This window comes from Pan troglodytes, chromosome 6 (assembly GCF_028858775.2).
Source record: "Pan troglodytes isolate AG18354 chromosome 6, NHGRI_mPanTro3-v2.0_pri, whole genome shotgun sequence".
In the NCBI taxonomy this organism is placed as follows: domain Eukaryota; kingdom Metazoa; phylum Chordata; class Mammalia; order Primates; family Hominidae; genus Pan; species Pan troglodytes.
In genome coordinates, this window is record NC_072404.2 from 170487915 (window position 1) to 170512443 (window position 24529).

Here is a 24529-nt window from a genome sequence, read left to right on the forward strand (position 1 = left end):
GAGCTGATCTGACCATTTTACTAAGTTTAATAAGTTAAAATGTAAACAGTTGCATGGAGCTAGTGGCAATGACATCGGACAGGGCAGTTTTAAAACTGATTTTTCCTCCATGCTACTTACCTCTCTGCCACTGGAAAACTCTGGGTGGCTTTCTTCTGCCTTTAGGAGAAATAGCAATACAAATAGCAAAGCAGGCTGGGCGCGGTGGCTCATGCCTGTAATCCCAGCACTTAGGGAGGCCGAGGTGGGTGGATCGCCTGAGGTGAGGAGTTTGAGACCAGCCTGGCCAACATGGTGAAACTCCATCTCCACTAAAAATACAAAAAAAATTGGCTGGGTGGTGGGCGCCTATAATCCCAGCTACTCAGGAGGCTGAGGCAGGAGAATTGCTTGAAACCGGGAGGCAGAGGTTGCAGTGAGCCAAGATCATGCTATTGCACTCCAGCCTGGGCGACAAGACCGAGACTCCGTCTCGGAAAAAGAAAAAAAAAAAAAAAAAGGCGAGGCTCCTATAGCACTTATTGTGTGCTAGGCACTGTCTATGTGCCTTCTGCCTACAGCACATTTAACTCCCCTACAGCCCTGTGAGGGAAGTGCTATGCTCTCTCAATTCACATGTGAGGAAGCAGGAATAGTGAGTTTCAGGAACGTGCCACAAAAAGGCCGAGGTCCTTAGCGAGACTTACAAAGCTGCTGGAATCCAGACACTGCCTACCTCCCTGTTAGGGGCCGAGCAAAGAGATAAGTTAAAGTCCTAATCCCCAATACCTGTGAATGTCACCTTATTTAGAAATAGGATCTTTCCAGATGTAATCAAGGTTAGATGAGCTTATTAGGGTGAGCTCTAATCCGATGCGACTTGTGACCTCATAAGAAGACACAGACACACAGAGGAGGCCACCCAGTGATGACATGGCAGAGACTGGAGTGATGCAGCTGGGAGCCCAGGACCGCCCAGGACTGATGGAGCCACCAAAAGCTGGAAGGGACAAGGGAGGATCCTCCCCCAGAGCCTTCAGAGGGAGTAGAACCCTGCTGAGCCCTTGATCTTGGCCTTCCAGCCTCCAGACTGCAAGAGAATAAATTCCTGTTGTTTCAGCTGCCCAGTGTATGGTACTTTGTTATGGCAGCCATTCACTCCCTGAAGCCACCCACCATACCCTCACCTCACAAAGCAAGGCAGCCAAATCCTATGCTGACTCCTGACAGTGTGCCTGAGTGCCCTGTTCTCTGTAAAATTCTTCTTCCCCTTGTTCCCTTCCCTCATGAGCTCAGACCCGTTCTAGGCTAGCACAACCAGCAGAAAGAAAACGTGAGCCACAATGCAATTTTAATCTTTTTAGCAGCCACATGAACACCAGAGACAGGTGCAGTTAATTTAAGTAATATTTTAGTTGACCTAATATATCCAAAATATTATTATTTCAAAAGTAATCAATATACAAATTAACAAGACATTTTACATCCAATTTTTTTTTTTTTTGGTACTAGGTCTTCCAATTCCAGCATGCATTTTACACCTCTAGCATATCTCAGCTTGGGCATTGCATTTCCATGGCAAATACTTGACCTGCATTTAGGGTTCATTAAGCTTGCAGGTAAAAATGTAGATTCACACACCCAAGTTATTTCAGACATCTTTGGGGGTTTCCCAGGAGCTGAATTGAAAATCTATTTGTAAATTTACATTTATGTTAATTAAAATTAAAATTCCACTCTTCAGCCACACTGGGTACATCTTACGTGCTCAGCACACCTATGGCTGGGGGCCATGCAGTCCCCAATCCCTCCCAAGTGTTCACAGAGGGATGGATGGGTACGGAAAATGTGGTGTGCAAGTGTTGCCTATATACACACAGTGGGATAGTAGCCTTAGAAAGGAAGGAAAGCCCGACACAGGCTACAGCGCAGCTGAACCTTGAGCATATTATGCTGAGTGAAACAAGCCAGACACAAAAAGACAAATACTATAATACAAGATGCCACTCTCATGAGGCTCCTAGAATCATCAAATTCATAGAAGCAGAAAGTAGAAGGTGGTTGTTTTCTAAATAATATTCACCCTCCAGATATCAAATTTGCCAAGACACAAAATTTCTGTTTGAATCTTAGATATAATCATTTTCAATGTAGGAGAAGCCCTGGTAGAACTTGGGTCCTCATAAGTGATACTGGAAAAATGAAAGTCCAAAAGCCGGAAAGTCCCTTGGCAGTTCAGGAATCCAAAGTGGTCCTTCAGGAATGGGGAAGTGGGGATAGCTAATGGGTACAAAAAAGTCGTTAGAAAGAATGAATAAGATCTACTATTTGATAGCACAAAGGAGTGACTATAGTCAATAATAATTTCATTGTACATTTAAGAATAACTAAAAGGGTATAATTGGATTGTTGGTAACACAGAGGGTAAGTGCTTGAAGGAATAGATACTCTTATCTTCCATGATGTGATTACTGCACATGTTCCTGTATCAAAACGTCTCACACCCCACAAATATATACACCTACTATGTACCCATAAATATTAAAAACTAAATTAAAAAAGAAGTGTATCCCAGGGAGGTCAGGTAAGCTGAGAGGCACCAATAGGTGCTATAGCCCTAGAGAGACAAGGCCCAGAGTCCAGAATGATCAGAGAGATTATGCTGGAATATCAGAGGACCACGCAGAGTGGCCCTGCATGGCCACAGTTCAGAGTGTGTGGAGGACACAAGGCTGGAGAAGGGGAAAGGAATCCCAGGGCTGGGCAGGAAGGGCCTTGGAAGCCTTCGTGTTAGGAGGGCCATGTGGTTGAGGTCACGGGGCGGGGAGGGGAGGGGAGATGACAGAGTGGAAGCTCAACAGGCCCTGGGTGCTCCATTCCCAGCTCCTTCACCCGCCAGGAGACCTTGGCTGTCTGTTCCCCGAGGTACCCTTGTGGAGTGGAGATCAGGAGATAGGCCCACAACCCCTGGTCTACAACTCCAAAATCCAAATGGTTTCAAAATGGGAGGGTGTCTTCCTAACTCCTTGGACAGAAGAACCTGACTTGAACAGACATAGGCCCCTTGTGGCTGTTACCTGCTGCTTCAGCTTTTCCTGTATTTACCACAGAACTATGACTGTGTTAGATAGGGCCCTGCTCACACCCCACGGGGTTAGGTGGCACATGATATGTGCACCACCTGACCTGTCCAAAATCAAAGAAATTCTGAAACGTGTCTGTGGCCAAGAGCTTTAGATGAGAAACTGTGGACATCTAGGATCCACCATACGTGATTGTGTAGGAAAAGTCATTCATTCATTTATGAAATTTCATTTAGTGTAGATCCTGGGGTTCCCTAAGACGACCTCCAAACTTTTTTTTACAGTTACACTGTGAGTCATTATGTAGCTTTGTTGCATGTAGACATCAGCACTGATGTGCAAAAAAAAAAAAAAAAGTGAGTCTAGCTCCACATGGATGAAGGCCGTTAAACCAGTGAGTCTAACTCCACATGGATGAAGGCCATTAAACCAGTGAGTCTAACTCCACATGGATGAAGGCCGTTGAACCAGTGAGTCTAACTCCACATGGATGAAGGCCGTTGAACCAGTGAGTCTAACTCCACATGGATGAAGGCCGTTGAACCAGTGAGTCTAGCTCCACATGGATGAAGGCCATTAAACCAGTGAGTCCAGCTCCACATGGATGAAGGCCATTAAACCAGTGAATCTAACTCCACATGGATGAAGGCCGTTGAACCAGTGAGTCCAGCTCCACATGGATGAAGGCCGTTAAACCAGTGAGTCTAACTCCACATGGATGAAGGCCATTAAACCAGTGAATCTAACTCCACATGGATGAAGGCCGTTGAACCAGTGAGTCTAGCTCCACATGGATGAAGGCCATTAAACCAGTGAGTCCAGCTCCACATGGATGAAGGCCATTAAACCAGTGAATCTAACTCCACATGGATGAAGGCCGTTGAACCAGTGAGTCCAGCTCCACATGGATGAAGGCCGTTAAACCAGTGAGTCTAACTCCACATGGATGAAGGCCATTAAACCAGTGAATCTAACTCCACATGGATGAAGGCTGTTGAACCAGTGAGTCTAACTCCACATGGATGAAGGCCATTAAACCAGTGAATCTAACTCCACATGGATGAAGGCCATTAAACCAGTGAGTCTAACTCCACATGGATGAAGGCCATTAAACCAGTGAGTCCAGCTCCACATGGATGAAGGCCATTAAACCAGTGAGTCTAACTCCACATGGATGAAGGCCGTTGAACCAGTGAGTCCAGCTCCACATGGATGAAGGCCATTAAACCAGTGAGTCTAACTCCACATGGATGAAGGCCGTTGAACCAGTGAGTCCAGCTCCACATGGATGAAGGCCATTAAACCAGTGAGTCTAACTCCACATGGATGAAGGTCGTTGAACCAGTGAGTCCAGCTCCACATGGATGAAGGCCATTAAAGGTTGTTATTGGCCATTGGTAGCAGACATTGTGCTCTTCACAGCCACACACTCACAGGTTTTTTTTTTTTTTTTCAAATGCAGGTTTTACTTAAGAATGTTCTTGAAGAGGCAGTGAAAAAAAATAGTTTTATTAAAGCTCAGCTCTGGAGCACATGTCTTTTCAATATTCTGGGTGAAGAAAGGGAGAGCTGTCATACAGAAGAAAAGCGGCCATCGAGGAAAAGGACGGGCGGGCTACAGCCATGAGCTGACTGAGCCCGCTTTTTCATGGAGCCTCATTTTACATGGAACGGCACCCAACAGACAAATCATGGTTATTGAGACTTAGGTCTTTGACAGACACCTTTGCAAAAATAAATGAAATTAGCCTGTCGTGTTGAGGAAAGTAGTATTTACCACTAAAGGTAAAATGTGAGTTTTTAAGTGAAAATTAAAATTCTTGAAAACTTGTATCCAACATCATGAGTCAGACAACCTCCCAAATTTAAAGAGTTTTCCAATAAGATTAGTGGTGATATTAACAAATGTGATTTTGTGATACTGTTTAAGGAAATAGTTCGACATTTGGAAGACCTGCATAACTCAGTGAACCAATATTTTCCAAATGACCAATATACAGTGGCATGAAATATTTTGCAGGCTGAGGCAGGTGGGTTACTTGAGGTCAGGAGTTTGAAACCAGCCTGGCCAACATGGTGAAACCCCGTCTCTACTAAAAATACAAAAAATTAACTGGGTGTGGTGGCATGCACCTGTAATCCCAGCTTCTGGGGAGGCTGAGGCAGGAGAATCACTTGAACCCAGGAAGCAAGGTTGCAGTGAGCAGAGATTGTATCACTGCACTCTAGCCTGGGTGACAGAGAGAGACTGTCAAAAAGAAAGGGAAGGGAAGGGAAGGGGAAGGTGAAGGAAAGGGGGAGGGAGGGAGGGAGGGAGGGAGGGAGGGAGGAAGGAAGGAAGGAAATATTTTGTGGGCAAAAGAGCCATTCAAAGTGCAAGACAGATAAATGGATTTTAATGTAATAGAGTATGAAATGTTCATTGACATGGTTTCAGATTCCACATTGCAACCAACCTTTAAGAAACCACCATTTGTTGAATTGGGGGGTAATATCAAGGAAAAATGTTCACAATTATCTGCCAAGGCTAATAAAATACTCCTCCAGTTTTCAACTGCATATCTGTGACAGGTTGCATTTTCTTCATATACTTGAACCAAAATAATGGATTGCACAAACAAAAATGAGAATCCAACTATCTTCTATTAAGCCAGATATTAAAGAGGGGTGCAAACCTGTACACCACTCTCCAGACTAATTTTTTTTTTGTTTGGGGGAATAGAATAAATGTTCATTAAAATATGTTAAGTAAACATGAAGTGGGTTTTTATTGTCATTGTAAATGAATCAATTAATCAATATATTTAAAACATTACCATTTCAATTTCTAATACTGCACAAATCACCTGATAGACATCTAAATCTATCTGTTGCTATATACAAAAGCTCTTTGGGGGGCTCAGTAAATTTCTAAGAGCATAAAGCAGTCCTGTGACCAAAAATTCTGGGAGCAATGGCTTCATGTTACTGTGTGCCAGTCCCTTTAGCAGGACTGGGGGTACAGCCACGAAGACGAGGCCCTGCCCTCCGGAAGGTATGTTCTAGATGAGAGACCAATAATAAATGCACCAACACCTTTACAACTGCAAGTAGCCATAAGTGCTGTGGGGAACGCACCTGGATTAGGGAGTCATTTTAGATCATGTGACCCTTCTCTGGGGAACAGTCTGTGCCCAAAGATATGGAGAAAGAATGTACCAGATGAACAAAGAGTCAGGACCAAAGGAAAAGAGCTCCCCTGAGGTGGCCATGGCTTGGAGGCTCAAGAACTGGCAAAACTAGACTTAGAACCTCAGGTGAGGGAGGTGGCTGGTGGATTTCATTGTGCCTTGAAGGACATTGTAAGGATGTGTCTAATTCTCATGCACATGGAAACCACTGGTTTTGACCAAGGGTAGGTCTGAGCTGAAGCTTACTCTGTTGTAGGGAGAGCGGTGGACCACAGGGCACATGTGTGAGGTGGAGAGCTGGTTAGGAGGCCATGCAACCCTGCAGGTGGAGGGGGAAAGGGCTTGGGGGCTGGTGGAGGACACAGGAGTATGGGGGAGCTGTGGAAAAGACGTGGAGGCAGAGCCAGCAGGCCTTGCTAAGGGACAGGAGGTGGCTCTAGAGAGAAAATGAGGGATCAGGGATGTCTCCTGGGGGGTGGCCAGCTGGGTGACTGGGAAAAACTGGGAAGGCGCAGATCAGGGCAGCAGGGGTAGCGGGATCAGGGGTGCTCTGAAGTGAACACGTGAAATTGAAGGTGCTCGTCAGCCTTCCAGTGGAGGCATCCAGGAGGCAGCTGGAACTGGAAGGAAATGGTGACAGTCGTCAGCACGGTAGAGGTGGCGGTGGTGGTGGTTACAGCTGGACCCCTCTGGGCTGGTGGGAAGTGTGGAGGTGAAGGGGCAGGGAGCAGGGGGAGGTGGAGAAGGAAACCTCAGGCTTACATTTTCACCCTATTCTTGGCTGCCATATTTTCAGGAAGTCCCTCTTGAGGCTGGGACAGAGGGTGGGGACAGTTCAGTCTCCCTGAGAGAGTTTATTCTCGGAGGCCTGCGGTGGGAGCCAGGGCGCGGCGGAGAGGGTTTCCCACCTCTTCCCCAGCAAGCGGGAGGGAGGCGCCGGGCTGAGGCTGCGCTGCGCCCGCGGAGCTCGAGCTCGCCGCCCGGGTGGACCCGCCCTGTTCAAGCGCGGAGGGGCGGAGGCCTGGTTGGTTGTAGCGTGGTGCGGAGCAGGACGCCGCCTCGTGCCATGGTCACTGGAGACGCACGCCCATCTTCCCTCCCGGGCCCCTCGATCCTGCCATCTTCCGCTCCCGGCCGCTCGTGGGTGTTCGTCATTTAGACCTTCCCCGTGCTTCATGGGACGCAAGCCCTCCCCCAGAGTTCGGTTTTGCAAAAGAGGTCTGGACCCCTCGCTACAGATCCCCTCCCTGGGCCACGGAGGATGAGAGGGGTCACCGAGCCGAGCCGTAATCCTGCGTAACCCCTGACCTCTCTCCTTCCCTGCCCCCACGGCACCCCATCGTCCCCTCCCCCTCTCCGAGGTCCTCCAGAAAACAGCGCAGAATTGTGCAGATGTTTAGGAGATGTGAAGATGCTGGAGATGCTTAGGAGGCGACCGACGGTTACGCGAGGAGAATTGCTTCCAGGTGCGCTTCTGGAACGCACGGAGACCCCCCTGCGGGGAAGGGGCCGGGGCTCGCGTCACTTAGTGTCTGCTCGCCGATTTCCCTCTGAAGAGGGGGCCCAGGGCCTCTGCTGCGGGAGCGGGGAGGCTGTGCGGGCCCCTCCCGGGCACACATGGGTGTCCGCTCCTTCCTCCCCCTCCCCTCCCCTCGCACGGAGAGCGGAGAGCGGAGAGCGACAGGGAGGCAGCCGAAGACTTGAATTTTGAAAGGGGAGCTGGCGGCGCAGGAGCTGTGAATGAGACAGCTACTTAGGAAGCGAGTCCAGCCAGCCCGGGAGGCGGTGGAGACCCACGCCCGGAAGTAACCGGATTAGGTCTCAGGACGTGATCGCCCCCCGGGTCCCGGGGGAGACGCCAAGGACGCGCAAGAGGAGGGCGCGGAGACAACTGGGAGTCAGAGTCTCCATCACTTGGGCTGGGAACGCCTCTGGGCATTCCGACGGGGTGGCGGTGGGGGTGGGGGGAGGCCCTTGAGAACCGTGCGGGCCCGGGGAGAGCCCACCCATTGCTGAGCCCCGACACAGGCTTTGAAGTTGCTGCAGTGGCTCAGCCCCTCCCCCGCCCGGCCCTGCGCAGCGCGGTGCCGCAGAGTCCAGGCCGTGCCCCCGTTTCGTCGCTCAGAGCTTATTGCGGCGGCTCATTGGACCACGTCGGTGGGGCGATCGCAGCCTCTGATCTGTGAGCTGCAAAGGGCTCCGAGGTTCATTCACAAATCTGCGCCCCCAGCCGTCCCTCCACGCACCCGAGCCAAGTCCCGGGACCCGGAGAGCCCGGGGCGTTGGGCGCTGCGGAGGAGGCCCGGCTTCTGTCGCTCCCTTCACCTCCCAGCCCGCGAGGGACTTGGGGGAAGGGGGAGCAAGCTTTCGCTCCGGAAGAAAGGAAGAAACGTTCGGAACCAAGGAGTCTGACTCCTGGATCCGGGTGCCTGTTGGATCCAGGCTCCCACTCCCGGGCCCTCCGGTCGAACCAAGGGTCCCGACAGGGCCCGAGGCACCCGCATTCCTAGGAGACAGGAGCTCGGCCAGGGCGCATCACCGGGTCCTGCTCCGAGCCAGAGGACGAAGTGTAGACACCCACCCCCACACCGCCCCTCCACAGAGCTCCTCTCCCCTTGGGGCGTCGCTGGGCACAGGGCAGGTCGCTAGGAATCCCCAGTAAAACCACGCTCGCTCAGAGGTTCGCGGCTTCCTCTGAGGGCGCTGGGGAAAGAGAGGGGACCTGATTTATTCGACCTTCGGAGGAAAAGTGCTCGGGGCCTCCTAGGGACACAGCCCTGGAAGCTCACCTCATCTTAGCTTAGGCCGCGGCGAGGTGGGGAGGAGAGTTAGGAGAGGGGGAGAGGGGCTCTGCGCCCTGCAGAGGCCTCTAATTCTGGAGGAAAAAGACTGGGACACACCCAAGGGAGCCAAGGCCCGAGCCCCACGCACCTCCACCCACCCGGGGCGGCGCACAGCCAGCTCCTGCCGGGCGTGAGCACTCGATCAAGGGAGGAAGTGGAATGAAAATCCAGCTGGGGGGGGGGGGGGGTCCCCCATCGACACAACTGTCCCGCAGTCAAGCTTCTGGATTCCTGGGAGATGTGGAGAGCCTGGGGCTGGCTCCCGCTCCGCAGAGCAGACTGGACTGCCCTAGGTGCCTGGAATGCGCCTGCACCCTGTCCCTCGGACCCGCGGGAGACCCGTGTTCCGCGAGCCCCCCTTCTCACCCTAGTCTGCCCCTATACCTACACCCCGCCGGCGAGTGTGCCACCGCGAGGCGCCTCCTTCCCCGGGAAGGGAGCTCCCTTCCGCGCAGACCCGCATTGCCCTTCTTTTCGCTCGGTTTTGTTTTCCAGGGGTAGTTTCTGCAGAAAGGAGATTCTCTTCCGGGCAGAAGGGCTACCAGCCTGCAGTCAGTTCAGCCCCGGACCCTGGGAGATGCTCACCACTCTGCGGATCTTGATCCGAAATCCTTTCTGGCCGCCCACTGCGGAGAGTGTCCTCGTAGAGAGGTTTTCAATCGAAGGAGCCTGGGCTCCACATTTTGTCTTCAAGCCTGAGCTTTCAGGGCTGCTTTGCACGAGGTGCAGATGAACTTGTGTCTGCAAACAAGACAGAAAACCCTAAGTGCCGCCCGACCTTCCTCTTTTGGGGAACCCGCACTTTGTCCTGGGAGCACGCCCAGCGCCTTAGTACCAAACTTTCTGGCCGGGGCTGGCAGAGCTCAGAGTCCCGCTTCCCCCTAGGCGCGGCCCCCTAACATCTGTAACCCAAATGTTGCGCCGCGGCCAAAATTAGCCCTGGCAGTGCGAACAGAGAACTAAAAGCAGGCAGTGAATGAGAACAGCTCGCATTTCTCCTTCCTGGTAGACGGGGAGGTGTAAATCCCGAGGAATTCCAGGGCATTCGCTCCAAACGTGGGAAATCTTCGCGCGTATCCCGTTTCTTCCTCCCAGCCTGTGTTAATGCTCCAAATGGTGTCGAGTTGCTCAACTTTGCCGTCGTCACAGAGGCTGTTGTGTCTTAGGGGATTAACTGATGTGAGACACACAAAACCCTGCAACTCCATAACATAAACTATAGCACAGCCTTTCTGGAGAGGGCTGGAATATTTGAGTGAGTTTCTGAGAGGAAAAGAGGAGTTTTTTAGAGGAGAAACAGAGCACATCTATAATGTGCCCTAACTGAGAAATCTTGTTCTACTGAGCTTTTCTTTAAGTGGAACCAGAAGTGCTGGGATGAGAGGGAAAGGATGGGAGTGCGTCCAAAGGTGGACAGCAGGTCCCCATCCCTGGTGGGAGTGAGACTGGACGGCATCCCCCGGAAAGGTGGTTTGGGCCTTGGACAAGGCTAGAGGCAGGAGTCCATGATGCAGAGATGACACAGTGCCCCTCCGCGTGTGAGTCCACGAAGGTCACTACTGAGGCTTTGTGCTTGTAAAAGGTCGCCACGCCTCACACAAGCTTCTATACTCAACACAGGGATTGATTGGGTACAGGGATCCCCCCATACCATACATGTAAGCATGTATGTCAATTAAAGATGCTCGTGCTAAAGAAACGGCCAACTTTGTTGAACTCAGAGGAACTGATCAATCATTTAACTAAGTAGAGGAAATGTTTGAATTTAATTCGCAATTTAGTTACCTTTTTATATAAAACTATATATCTTTATTTATATTTGATGAATGAAAAAAGAAATCAGTTCATGACTTTAACTTAAACATATGTTTTTAAAAATATATTTCCCCCAGCTTAGCCAGTATATAAACTAATTGAGTTCTCCTGGTTAAGCATGATTCAGTTGTGATATTTAAGAGCAGGGGTGGTTGTTTAGATATTTTCTTCCTCACGTGAAACCTAGACTAATGACTTATCATCTAACAAGCTGTAGGTAGTTTGGCTGGGCTGGATCCAGATGGTTTGAGTTAAATCTAGATTGTACTTGCCTAAAATTCTGTAAACCTCTAACTACGCAAATCCTATTTCCAAAAATACTGGGAAGTCACTGTATAAGAGTTTAAGCTACACTAGCCTCTCTGTGATTACTTGTAGCCTTTGGGGAAAGAATAGAAGAAAAGAAAACGTCAGCCTCTGTAAGGTGGGGCTGGTGTTTCAGGGGTTCCTTTTGAACATCTTGTTTTCTTTCCAAAGGTCAAAAGGAAGGCAGTGGATACATACTAGAATTTCTTCCATCTGTGAATGGTCGCAAGGCTGGAGAAGGTGGCTAGTGTACTTCAAGGCTCATTATCCTTTTCTGTGTTTTCCTTCCTGTTTTGGTAGGCTTAGCCAGCTCAAGCCTTGGGTGCCATTCTTCAAATTCCTTTGCCAAACTAATTTTACTTATTTGACTGGATTATTTGAGAGGTGCCACTTTCTTCTGGGTTGCTGTGATTTTGAGGGGGCATTTTCATAAGAGTCCAGGCATTAGGTGGTGAAACAGTCTGTGCTCCCAAACCTGCCCCTCCCAGGGCTCCCGGGAGACTCCAGAGTGCAGGTCTGTCTGGGGAGTCTCAGGGGTGGGCCTTGAGTGGAAGTGGGCCCACCTTCCACAGGAGTCCAAATTTTATAGGAACAAGAACAGCAGTAAAACAGGACAAGAGAGCAGGCAGGGAGCTGCCAAGGAAAGGTGATTCCTGGGAAGGCAGGTCACCCAGAATAAGGCTCCCCTGGCGCTGGAGAGCCGGAAGCGGGAGCGGGCACAGAGGACCTGGTTTAGGTGTGGGGGTTGCTAGCACAAGTAGAGCCATCCTTCAGATTCTCCTTCAGAAGCGACTGCTTTCCAGAGAAACCAGGTGAGGGACAGTTTCTGCATCTTTACACGCCAGCTCTGGAGATCTGCCCACCTGCCCCCAGCCGCCCCCCTCCCCGGGCGAGCCTGGGCTAAGTATCAAGTCAGGACAGAAGAGCGGTCCCCAGTGGGCTCCTGGCCCACTCTGCTTCCCCAACACCTAGGGAGCTTTGGCTCAGCACAGGCGCTTCTCCAGCGATCGGGGCAGAACCAGGACGTGCAATGCGACTGCCCGTCCCCCTCCCCGGCAGAGCTTCTGTCCGCGCCAACCCACCCACCAGGCTCTGCCCGCGCCACGCGCGCCCCTGGCAGGCCTGGGGCGGGGAAAGGCGAAGCGCTGGGTACGCGAGGGCCTGTGCACCCCAGTTCCTACAACGCTCCTGGCCCTTTTCAGGCCCGCCGCTGCCGCGTTTAACCCCTTCCTTCCGGGGGTTATTCTGAAGAAGTCCCAGACCCTAGACCCAGCCTCCCAGACCCCGTCCCCGAGCTCGCCCGGTGGGCCTGTAGGCCGGTCCTCCTTCGCCTGGAGGAGAGCGCAGACCCGCAATGTCCGCCCGTTGGCCCCGCCCGCCCCACCCCTGCTCCCCGCGCCCCTTCGTTTCGGCCTTTGTCTACAGGCCGGGTCGGAACGTCAGCACCAGGAGCCGACGGTGGCTCTCTGCTCGCCCCGGGGAAGGTGTTTCTCTCCTATCGGCCCCAATTCCCCGCCCGGCGCCTGGGGCTTGGCCCTGCGGGGCTCGGCTCCCAGCCGAGGGCGCAGGGCTGGCCAGGCCTGCTTTGGCTGAGGTGGAGATCTCGCTCTCAGGGATTGTTGGGCGTCTCTGCCCCGCGAGTAACGAGACCGCCGCGAGCGAACCGCTTTCATTGAGTCCATTTTTCCAAGTGTCACCACGTCAACCTAGAGAAGCGAGGCGAGTGAGGGGACGCAGAGGGGCCGGAAAAGTCACCCTTCTCTGGCCTCGTTTTCAGATACAAACGGGAGCCTGGCTCGGCATCCGGGCGCCCGGTGTCTCCGGGGCGCTTCACTGAGGTTTTGTTTGCAAAACCAGCGTCCGTGTCCTGAAGCGCACGGCGTCTGGAAGCTGCTTTCCTGCTCGCCCTCTCCGAGGCCCCTCTTTGTGCAGCGAGCCTGAGAAATATGGAGGATCGTCCTCCGCAAGCGGGTGGTCGCGGGCGCTCTCCGATTCCTGGGTGAAGCTAGAAGGAAAACGGGGTTCCCGGGTCAGTGCCCCGCTTTCCATCCCGGGAGAAACTAATGTCCGGAGAGGGCTCGTCTGATCCGCACAGAAAGGCCGACCTTGAGGGCGGCGGTCGTTCGGGGGAGAAAGCGGAGGCTCTGGGCTCGCGGGAGCGCGGCAGCCGGGGCTGGCATAGCAGAGACACGCCACTGCCCCGCATCCCCAGAAAGCGCGAGGCGCCGTCCCAGCTGGGGCAGGCGGCCGAGGCCGGTCCTCATGCGCACTTCTCGAAGCTTCCTGAAACACCTTGCGGAGTTCCGTGTGTATGGAACTTAGCACCGCCCAGCCCCTGGGCAGCTCAACTTTCTGCAGCCCCATCCCAGCTTCCCCGGCCCTTTGAACGGTGACCCCTCTTAACGCTTTCCCAGAGTTGTTTCGTGTTTGGGTCCACTTTGGGGGGCCCGGTACCCTCTAGTTATCTCTCTCTTCATTTATTTCTCTTTCTCCTATTCCTCCCTCCACCTCTCACCTTCCTCCTTTCCAGGAGAGCGACCCACGAATTCCTCTTCCTCCAGCCAACCCCACGGCCCAGCCCGCAGACCCTGCGCAGGCAGGTCTCCGCCCACCGGCCCGCCGGGCGCCCTGGAGGTGACGCTCTGCTTCCCAGAGTCTCTGTTGCAGCCACGAATTGGGGTCTGGGTCGCAGGAAAGCACAGGGCTGAAGCCCAGCGTCTTGGGGCCATTTATACTGAGGCAGTCAGAGGCAAAGAGTCCTAAGAATTCAGAAAATACTTCTCAGGAAGCCGCCTAATTGGCTTTCATGGGACAGGTGGAGCCAATAACCTGGGATGGTTTTGCAGGAACCAAAGAGCTCAGGGCCCCTCCTCCCCCTATACCATGTTCAGGAGACCCAGAGTCGTTGGACCCTCCCTTTCCTGACTGGTGATCATCAGAGTTTCCAGAGTTGCAGAAAATTCTCCCCCCCAAAAACCAAGTAAGTGTCAATAAGACTTCCCACAAACTCCCACCAGCCCTATTTTCCTGGGGGCAGGTAGACTGTGGGGTTTGATTTTTTGAGACTCGGGGAGGACCCCTGGCAGATGTGTGCCTAGCCAGAACATTTGGTAAGGACTCCTCCAATGAAGAAAAAGTGGAGGAATCCAGCCCCAGCGAGAAGAGGCTTCCCCACCCTGCCCTAGACACACAGGACAGAGGGCACACTCTGACCAGAGCCATGTCCAGTGGCCAGGAGGCCAGCCCAGCACCTCCTCCCCCACCATTCCCGTCCTGGGCGGGGGGTAATTTTCCTGGGAGCAGCGCTGTGGGAACTGTCGTTTCTCATCCCAGCCCAGCCAGCACTCTGAAGCCTGCAGGGTAAGGACAGCACCTGGGATGGACACTGGGGAGGGAGCTTCGCAAGGCCAGGGTGCAACCTTCAGGCCCCAGGTGGCCTGGCAGGCCACACTGCCTCGGAGATGCTTGCCAGACTCCCCAAGTTCACTCAGGGCCTGGCAGCAACCTGCTGGCTGCCTCTGCGGGGGTCTGGGTTGCTGAGCACGTTGCAGCTGCCCAGGGCCAATCAGCCCTAGGGTGTCCGTGCCAGGCTGCGGCCTCCCCGCCTCCCCCGCACTGAGGGTACTCATGGCGTGCAAATGCTCCCGCACCCCCAGAGCTGCCCTATCGGATGTTTCCAGGAATTCACACATTTCCATAAAAATGCATTTTAAATGATGGACAGGCGAGCCTGGGGTAACAACGGGTGTTTGGTGGGTAGACAAGAGCAAATGGGAAGGAGCCCGAGGGAGGAGGGGGAAGAGAAGAGGAAACAGAACTTCCAGTTGGACATTCTGACAACAGCTGGAAGGAAAGTCTAGAAAAGATGAAGAGAGAGGAGGGGAGAAACCAACTGGGGCTCCCACCCTTGCCGTTGGATTCCTAATTCTCGTTTCAAATGGGCCCTGCTCTCCTGCAAAATTAGTTTAAAGGATTTTAAAACAAAGAAAACGAGATGACCGGTCTGGGAGCGCCTCAATCAGAGTAGAGAAGTTAGAGGGGGGCGGGCGACTTGGTTTTGAAGTCTTAGCTGAACAGTCACCCCTCCTCTCCTTGGCAAAAAGGATTCCTTTAGAACCTCCGAGGCGCCTGGATTTCTCCCTTCGCAAATGGAGCCGCATACTGCATTCCCCCGCTCTTTCGGATCGCTATGCATGTTTCATGAGGGTCGCTGTCCCCGGGTGGAATGCGGCCGTATGCACGCGCCTCCCTGCACACGCACACACACGCACACTTACAATAAGTGTCTGCAGGAGGAGTGTCCTGCGTGCCAGCTCTGCGTTTAAGACAGGAAGCTGCCGGGTTACCGAGTCAAATGGGAGTGACACTATTCCTCTCCATCAGCAAGGAAAGCGGACCACAAAAGTCCCTTTGTATCTCCGCAGCTCATTTAATATTATTTATGCATTTTTGTGCAAGGAATTGTGGGATTTCGCCCCACGGTAAACAATATGGAAATCTTAAAAATAGCGATCTTCCTGTGCGTGTCCACCTACGCGCCCCGGGGTGACCTGGCAGGGCTGTCGCGGGGTGACTCAGATCCCTGAACCGCGAAGCGACAGGGAAAGCGCGGGCGAGCGCAGGAGACGCGGTCGGGGGTCTCTCCGGGTTCCTGGGCTCCCGCACCCGGAGCGGGGGACGCGGCCGCTTTAAGGGGAGGAGGGGCGGCGGGCCGCTCCTGTCACCCAGCGGCGGCCGGAGCGTCACGTGGGCGCGCGGCGCCGCGGCCATTGGCCCGAGGCACGTGTCCAGGAGACCGGCCTGCGACGTCACTCGAGGGGGCTCTGTTAAAAATAAGAACAAAAATCCAGAGTGAAAGTGTCTCAGGTTGCGCCGAGTGGCCTGGAAATTTCCGAGCCCGCGCGGAGGCCGAGGCGGCGAGGGCGGCGGACGGCCGGGGAGCGCGGGCGGCCCAGCCCGGCCCGGCCGGGCCCTGGCCTCGCGTCTCTCACCCATGCGACTCGGGCCGCGGAGCTCTGCGGGGCTCGGCGGGGGCGCGGCCGCACGCCGGTGGGGCGCCCCGGCCCGCAGCGGGGCGGCGGCCGCGAGGAGGGGGCCTCCATGTGCGTGCGGGCGGTGGCGGGTGCGCTGACCGCGGGCGCCCGGCACCCTCGAGGGCCGGCTAGGGCGCGCGGGCGGGGACGGCCGGGCGGCGGCGGCGGCCGGAGCCGGCCCGGGCGGGCGTGAGCGCCGGGGAGCGCGCTGCCTGCATGCGCGCAGCTCTCGCCCCGGGCGGCCCAGGCGGCGGCGCCGGAGCCCGAGGCGGCCGGACGCGGAGAGGAGCGGGGAGCCCGGGAGGCGGCCCGCGTCCCCGCCGGACCAGTGCGTCTGTCTAGACCCCGGCTGCGCGGCGAAGTCGAGGACTTGGCTCTGTTGAATCTCTCATCGTCTGGGCGAGCGGGGCGGCTCGTGGTGTTTCTAACCCAGTTCGTGGATTCAAACGTGGCTCCGCGCCGAGCGCGGCCGGCGACTTGTAGGACCCCAGCGCTGGCCGCGGCCGCCGCGCACGCCCTCGGAAGACTCGGCGGGGTGGGGGCGCGGGGGTCTCCGTGTGCGCCGCGGGAGGGCCGAAGGCTGATTTGGAAGGGCGTCCCCGGAGAACCAGTCTGGGATTTACTGTGAACAGCATGGAGGAGAATGACCCCAAGCCTGGCGAAGCAGCGGCGGCGGTGGAGGGACAGCGGCAGCCGGAATCCAGCCCCGGCGGCGGCTCGGGCGGCGGCGGCGGCGGCGGCGGTAGCAGCCCAGGCGAAGCGGACACCGGGCGCCGGCGGGCTCTGATGCTGCCCGCGGTCCTGCAGGCGCCCGGCAACCACCAGCACCCGCACCGCATCACCAACTTCTTCATCGACAACATCCTGCGGCCCGAGTTCGGCCGGCGAAAGGACGCGGGGACCTGCTGTGCGGGCGCGGGAGGAGGAAGGGGCGGCGGAGCCGGCGGCGAAGGCGGCGCGAGCGGTGCTGAGGGAGGCGGCGGCGCGGGCGGCTCGGAGCAGCTCTTGGGGTCGGGCTCCCGAGAGCCCCGGCAGAACCCGCCATGTGCGCCCGGCGCGGGCGGGCCGCTCCCAGCCGCCGGCAGCGACTCTCCGGGTGACGGGGAAGGCGGCTCCAAGACGCTCTCGCTGCACGGTGGCGCCAAGAAAGGCGGCGACCCCGGCGGCCCCCTGGACGGGTCGCTCAAGGCCCGCGGCTTGGGCGGCGGCGACCTGTCGGTGAGCTCGGACTCGGACAGCTCGCAAGCCGGCGCCAACCTGGGCGCGCAGCCCATGCTCTGGCCGGCGTGGGTCTACTGTACGCGCTACTCGGACCGGCCTTCTTCAGGTGAGCCCGCGGGGACCACGCGTCCTGGCTCGCCGCGGGGAGGCCCGCGGAGCTGGGGGGCGGTGCTGGCGCGGGAACTTACCGGGAGGAAAACATCTCGAACCTCCCCCGCACACACGCACAAAGACTCACGCGACATTGTGTGAAGCTGACGCCGGCCCGGGCAGCGGCCAGGAGTCCAGCGGCAGGACTGATTCGCTAGGGGGTACAGACTTCTTAGGACCGCAGAAGGGACCTTCTTTCTTTCTCTGTCTCTCTCTCTCCTTCCTCTCTCCCTGTCTCCCCTCTCTGTCTTCCCCCCCCCCCCGGGGCATCTCTTCCCAGCCCCTAGCCCATGTCTCCCCCACTGTAGTTTTTTTTGGTGGGAACGGGGTGGCTGGAAGATGGGCCCGGAAGTGCACACTCTCATCCCCTTCCCTACGATCTTCCAACTCAGGCCAGGCCGGGGACGCATGCCCCAGCCCACCCCAGACTTGTCCTACCATCCGGTTATCCCGGCTGTGCTCGGGGAAGAAAAGGCGAGGCCCTTTGCCGCTCTGCCTTCTGCCCCTCGGGCCTGCGCTGACCGGTGGGACTCAGGAGGATGCACACAGGGAAGGAGGAAAATAAAGGCGCCCTTTCCTCTTGGCTCCACTTTGTTTGCCAGCGCCAGCCCGCAGTGGTGGGGCTCAGCCCCCTTCCTGCACACAGCGAGGACAAGGGAGGCAGCCGTCCCTCCCGGCACCTGCCATCCCCAAATAGAAAGGACCTTCTCTCAGGGTTTCCTGGGGGCTGCTGATGGGAAAGAGGCAGCATTCGCAGGGGCCCTGCAGAGATGCTGGATATATTTTTTCATAGATCTGCGATTTTAAAAAACTAAATCCATGTCCTTGTAGAAATCATCAACTGCATTCCATGCGGGTCTGCGGCTGGGAACCGCCATTAGAAGTGGACTGTTTGACCCCGAGCTGGCAGCGGATCCCCGCTGCCCCCAAACCCTCAACTATTTTGCGGGGGTTATTTGCCCAGATCACAGCAGGAGTGAGCCAACCCTTGGGCCGCCATCCCGCAGAAATATGCGTGCATATTTCTGATGAAATTCAGATTTCTCAGCTAGATCTGAAATTTGCTCCATTGTTCTCGTCTTCCTCCTTTGTTAATATTTAATTAACATACAGGCTCACAATGCCGGGCGAGGAGACTCGGCCGGGCTTTGTGCGGCGCGGGAGTTCGCTGAGCCAGCCCCCAACGGCCCGGGAGCTGGGCAGCACCGTCCGGCCCGGCCTGGCCCAGCCCAGCCCAGCCCAAGTCGCCTATCTTCATGGGCTTTAAAATATCCCTGCAAGATAATGTTTCTGTTCTTTGGTTTCTCCGAAAGAAAGGGCAGAGAGAGTTTTCTTGGGGAGGTTTGATTCTGTTTCTGAGACTCCTAAGTATTTGTCTTTTGAAAGAAAATCAAGAAAAAAACCGAAAAATTATTATTTTAGGGAAATTTATTGCTATAAAATGGTGTCCTTTTGAGGGCTGCTTCATGGGTGCATTAACAAGAGCCCCAGGACCAGAAGAGTTTGGGGGTAGAGTTCTGGGGAAGGGGGTGGTTGGAGACCCAGACAGAGATGGGCTCTGGGAGCAGGAGGCTGGGGCCTCTCCTGGAGCCTTGTGCCCCATCCCCCACCCCGTTCCGGAGGGCCAACCCCGTCTCCAAATCTGCACCTACCCCCACCAAAGCCAGGCCCACTGGCCTGGAGCCCTGGGCGTGAGCAAGACAGTCACTGAGTGTGTATGTGTGCGTGGGGTGGGTGCCCAAGTATAGGGTGTGTGCTCTCATGGGTGGTGAGCCTGCCTATGGGTTGCTTTAAAAGCTGCCCTTGGTGCTCCTGAGGTGGTGCCCACATATCCTCTTTCTCCAGGCCCGTCTCCTGGAGAGAGCACAAGGCTCACTTGGCCATGAGGGAGTGCTTGGCGTTCACCCTGGGCCTCCAGTTCATCCCCTACCTCTTGCTGGGCACAGCCCCAGCACCCTAGTTGACTCTCCTGACCTGGGCAGGGTGCAGTCCCAGGGCCTCCAAGGAGATCCACATTCCTCTTCTCCTCAGGGTGCCCGGCAGCTCTCCGGCCCTGAAGGGTGGGGGGCCCCCAGCCTTCTCCAGCTGCAGGGACCTGTGATGAAGCTGGGGCCAGATGCTCCCTAAAGCCGATTCATACACCGCACAAATTGAAACCCAGAGGCGAGGTCACCACTCCCTGCCAATGGCCTTGCCCCCTTCTTCCCCCACAGGGAACGCCAGGGGGTTGAGCCTCTTAACACCAAAAAGAAACTGATGACACTTCCCTCCTTCTGCTCTCCTCCCTCTGCCCTTTCCCCATGGATAGCAGGTCCTAGGAGCCTTACAGCGACCCTGCCCAAAACCTGGGGCAGGTCCATAGGGAGAAGGCCAGGTCAGGTTCAGAAGTCTGAATCCCAGCTGGGAGGCACAGTGGGGAGGATCAGAAGTGGACCTGGACAAGGTCAGCTGGGCTACCCTGCTGCCCACAGTGAAGCAGTCCCATGTCTGGGGAAAGGGTGGTGCAGTCAACACCCTTGTAGAGCCAGGTCCCCTCTCCTGGACAGGAAACCTGGGAGATTTCCAGTGGGTGAAGGACTCACCCACTGTGAGTAGCTCAGTGCCCCTCCCCACCAAGGAGGGAAGTACATGCACTGACTCTTCCTTAAAGGAATGAACTTGGGTCCACAGAGCCCTTGGCTGGGAGTCATAGAGGAGCTGGGGTGGAGGCAGACACTCTGGGCCCCTCCAGTCCTCAAGGCCCACCTGCCCCTGATTCCCACAGCCCTTGGCACCCTGTGGGGTATCCCCATGAGGGTCCCCATCACAGCCCTCAGGGCGCCTCCTGCTTCTGTGACCGCCCTGCAGCCTTTCCCAGTCTTCTCTCCTCCCCTCTCTCCCAGCACCTACCGCCATCCCTGTTCCTGAACAGAGCCTCAGAAAGGACTAGAAAAAAGCAGGCCAGAAAGTGTGGGGAGTTTTCTTCCATCCAGGAGTTTTACTTTTATCTAGAGACCCCTCGTTTGTGGTCAGCCTGCCCACTAGGCCTGCCCCATAGTCCCACTTACATCACACCCAGTCCTCCCTCACCAAGTGGTGGAGGTCCGCGTTGAGCCCATGCCCAGTCCGAAGTCTAGCCCCACATCTGGCGGTTCAGGCTCGAGTGGCCTTGGACGAGTCACTTCCCTCTTGGGGCCCCAGAATCCTTACCCGGTGCCTATTGGGTGGCACACCTCTGGGTAACCTGACTTCTCTCCGTCCACCATATCTACCCAGGTCCCAGGTCTCGAAAACCAAAGAAGAAGAACCCGAACAAAGAGGACAAGCGGCCGCGCACGGCCTTTACCGCCGAGCAGCTGCAGAGGCTCAAGGCTGAGTTCCAGACCAACAGGTACCTGACGGAGCAGCGGCGCCAGAGCCTGGCGCAGGAGCTCAGCCTCAACGAGTCACAGATCAAGATTTGGTTCCAGAACAAGCGCGCCAAGATCAAGAAGGCCACGGGCAACAAGAACACGCTGGCCGTGCACCTCATGGCACAGGGCTTGTACAACCACTCCACCACGGCCAAGGAGGGCAAGTCGGACAGCGAGTAGGGTGGGGGGCATGGAGGCCAGGTCTCAGTCCGCGCTAAACAATGCAATAATTTAAAATCATAAAGGGCCAGTGTATAAAGATTATACCAGCATTAATAGTGAAAATATTGTGTATTAGCTAAGGTTCTGAAATATTCTATGTATATATCATTTACAGGTGGTATAAAATCCAAAATATCTGACTATAAAATATTTTTTTGAGTTTTTTGTGTTTATGAGATTATGCTAATTTTATGGTTTTTTTCTTTTTTGCGAAGGGGGCTGCTTAGGGTTTCACCTTTTTTTAATCCCCTAAGCTCCATTATATGACATTGGATGCTTTTTTATTATTTCAAAAGAAGAAAAAATTAAAACAACTTGCTGAAGTCCAAAGATTTTTTATTGCTGCATTTCACACAACTGTGAACCGAATAAATAGCTCCTATTTGGTCTATGACTTCTGCCACTTTGTTTGTGTTGGCTTGGTGAGGACAGCAGGAGGGGCCCACACCTCAAGCCTGGGCCAGCCACCTCAAGGCCTTGGGGAGCTTAGGGGACCTGGTGGGGGAGAGGGGACTTCCAGGGTCCTTGGGCCAGTTCTGGGATTTGGCCCTGGGAAGCAGCCCAGCGTATCCCAGGCCTGCCCTGGGAAGTCGGCTCCATGCTCACCAGCAGCCGCCCAGGCCGGCAGCCTCACCCGGCTCCCTCTCCTCACCCTCCTGCGCCTAACTCCCTCCTCCTTCTCCTTTCTCCTCCTCTTCCTCCTTCTTCCGCCTTCCTCCTGCTCCTCCTTTCTTCTTCTTCTCCTCCTCCTCCTTCCTCCTCCTCCTCCTCTTCTCTCCTCCTCCTCCTCCTCACCAAGGGCCCAACCGTGTGCGTACATCGTCTGCGTCTGTGGTCTGTGTCGCTGTCCCCAGTCCCACCGCAGTCCTGCCGCAGGCCTAACCCTTCTGCCCTGGGCACTGCCTCCATGCAGAAGCGCTTCGAGGTTCTGGGGCTAAAGGCCTGGGGTGTGTGGCCTAAAGCCCAAGAGCGGTGGGGCGACCCTCCTTTTGGCTTGGCCCCAGGAATTTCCTGTGACTCCACCAGCCATCCTGGGTGCCAGCCAGGGTCCCAGAAATGAGGCCATGGCTCACTGTTTCTGGGCGGGCAGAAGGCTCTGTAGAGGGAGATGGCATCATCTATCTTCCTTTCCTTTTTCTTTTCTTCCCTATTTTTTTCTTTTTTTCCTTTATTTTTTTCTTTTCTTTATTTATTTTTCTTTTCTTGGAGTGGCTGCTTCTGCTATAGATAACATTCTTCCAAGATAAATATGTGTGTTTACACATATGTCTGTATGCATGTGAACACACACACACACACCAGGCGTGTTTGAGTCCACAGTTCTGGAACATGTGGCTACCTTGTCTTTCAAAAGAACTCAGAATCCTCCAGGATCTAGAAGAAGGAAGAACGTGTGTAAATAATCATTTCTTATCATCACTTTTTGTCTTTTCTTGTTTTTAAAAATATACATTTTATTTTTGAAGGTGTGGTACAGTGTAAATTAAATATATTCAATATATTTCCCACCAAGTACCTATATATATATATATAAACAAACACATTATCTATATATAACTCCACACTGTCTTCTGTTTAGTGTATGGGGAAAGACCAATCCAACTGTCCATCTGTGGCTGGGACAGCCCAGGGGGTGTGCCTGCGGCTGAGCTGGGAGTCCCGCTGGTCTCCCTGAGGACTGAGGGTGAACTTCGCTCTTTGCCTTAAACCTCTTTATTTCATTGCAGTAATAGTTTTACGTTGTACATAATAGTGTAAACCTTTTTAAAAAGGAAAGTATAAAAACAAAAGTTGTAATTTAAAAGTCTGAATAACCATCTGCTGCTTAGGAAACTCAATGAAATGACATGCCTTTTTAGCAGGAAGCAAAGTTGGTTTCTGTTTTTTGTTTTCTTTGTTGTTTTAGTTTATAAAACATGTGCATTTTACAGTTCCAGTATCAAATATTTATAATCTTATGAGAAATGAATGAATGTTTCTATTTACAACTGTGGTTATCAAAATTGTGAACACCCCCCCCCCCCGCATTTTTGTGTGTTGAAATTCTTGAAGGTTACATTAAATAAAACAAAATCTCTTTATTATAAAATACTGAAGGTCCCAGATGGAATGATGAGTTTTCTAAGCATGTCTGAGTCCAGAGGAACTGCCTGGGCATCCTCCCCAGTACTCAGGTGCTCATGGCCTTCGCCCCGCCTGGGAGCAGGTGCCAGGTGCCTTTGTAGCGAGAGGTGATTATTATTTTTTTTTAAATAAGACAGTTTGGATACATGTGAGCACAGAATAACCAAGATAAGTACACATTTTGTTACCAGGAGGAAGTGTTCAAAACTACGGTGCTGTTCCAGTGACTACATTTTTTTAAATCTTGCGAAGTTCAACAGATCTCCCGCTGGCTGGGTGCTCACTGGCCCTGCCACCCGTGCTGGACCCAGGCGCTTTCCCCTGGGGACAGGAACTTTTTACTCCACTGAGACAAAGAGACTCTCCTTTCCAAAGTGTCATTTTTGTTTACCTTTTGTTGTTTCCCCCCCAAAACAAAAGACTTTGTACAACTTCCTAAGCAGGATTGGGGGAGGGATCAGCTTCGCCTGTGCTGACCGCGCCTCTGGATTCCGCTCATCAGGAAGTGTTTGGGGTCTTTGAGCGAGTGATCTACGCGTTGAATTGCTGTTTTTCCAAACTTTCATGGCTTAAAAAATTTTTTTTTTCTTCTCCCTGTAAAAGAAACTCAGAGACTGGCGATCTGTTACCGAAGACGACTTTTTAGGCGTTTTCTGTTTCCCCAGGCAGCTGGGCCGTTGGCGTTCCCAGGCGGAAGCGGGGCCTCTGGGCTGGGCCTCTGCCCTGCCAGGAAGCGGTCTGGGGGCTGCCCCTCGGGATTTTCAGAACCCTGGAAGGAGAGAGCTGGGGTCTCACCGCGGAGACTCCCGAGTTCTCGTTGCCGGGGCCCGAGCTGCGCCCCAGGATCATCGCTGATGGCGCGAGACCACGCATTCCCCGCGAACCCCGACTTCTGAACAGTTCAGAAAGTTCGTAGATTAAAAACCAAACAAAAAATACTGGCACAACTTCTATTGCCGTATTGGCCTCTCTCTTATTTTAATAAAAATACGGTAACATGAAGCGATCATTTTTTAGAAATCTGTTTTCAAAGTATAACACTGAAAAGGGGCAAGGCACAGCTTTGTAAGGTAATGAGTTCCCCGTCCTCAGAGGTGTTCAAGCAGACGCTAGGCTTACAGTGGCATGGAGAGTGTTCTTTCTCTTTGGAACTGGATGAGTCCTCAGACCCTTGAAACGCTGAGTTTTTTT

The 24529-nt window shown here is 54.2% G+C and overlaps 1 protein-coding gene and 1 long non-coding RNA gene across 2 annotated transcripts in view; one reads left to right on the forward strand and one right to left on the reverse strand.

Moving 5' to 3' along the window:
* LOC134810599 (uncharacterized) overlaps window positions 1-15602 on the reverse strand; it is a 36543-nt gene extending 20941 nt beyond the window's left edge. Inside the window, exons 1-2 of the long non-coding RNA XR_010159079.1 lie at window positions 15474-15602; window positions 9661-9816 (exon numbers count right to left, since the gene is read on the reverse strand). This is a non-coding gene — a long non-coding RNA (uncharacterized LOC134810599). The remainder of the gene's footprint in view (window positions 1-9660; window positions 9817-15473) is intronic.
* A 475-nt stretch (window positions 15603-16077) lies between these two features.
* Window positions 16078-21608, forward strand: EN2 (engrailed homeobox 2). The gene is made up of 2 exons (XM_016945789.4): window positions 16078-17556; window positions 20856-21608. The coding sequence occupies exons 1-2, from the start codon at window positions 16863-16865 to the stop codon at window positions 21170-21172; spliced, it is 1011 nt and encodes a 336-aa protein (XP_016801278.3). The 5' UTR covers window positions 16078-16862; the 3' UTR covers window positions 21173-21608.
* Window positions 21609-24529: the final 2921 nt, after the last annotated feature.

Excerpts from the sequence above, each read along its gene's own strand:
- EN2 (XM_016945789.4), top strand. The coding sequence starts at position 16,863 with ATGGAGGAGAATGACCCCAAGCCTGGCGAAGCAGCGGCGGCGGTGGAG. Across the intron at positions 17,557-20,855 it reads CTCGGACCGGCCTTCTTCAG|GTCCCAGGTCTCGAAAACCA; the intron begins GTGAGCCCGCGG and ends ATATCTACCCAG.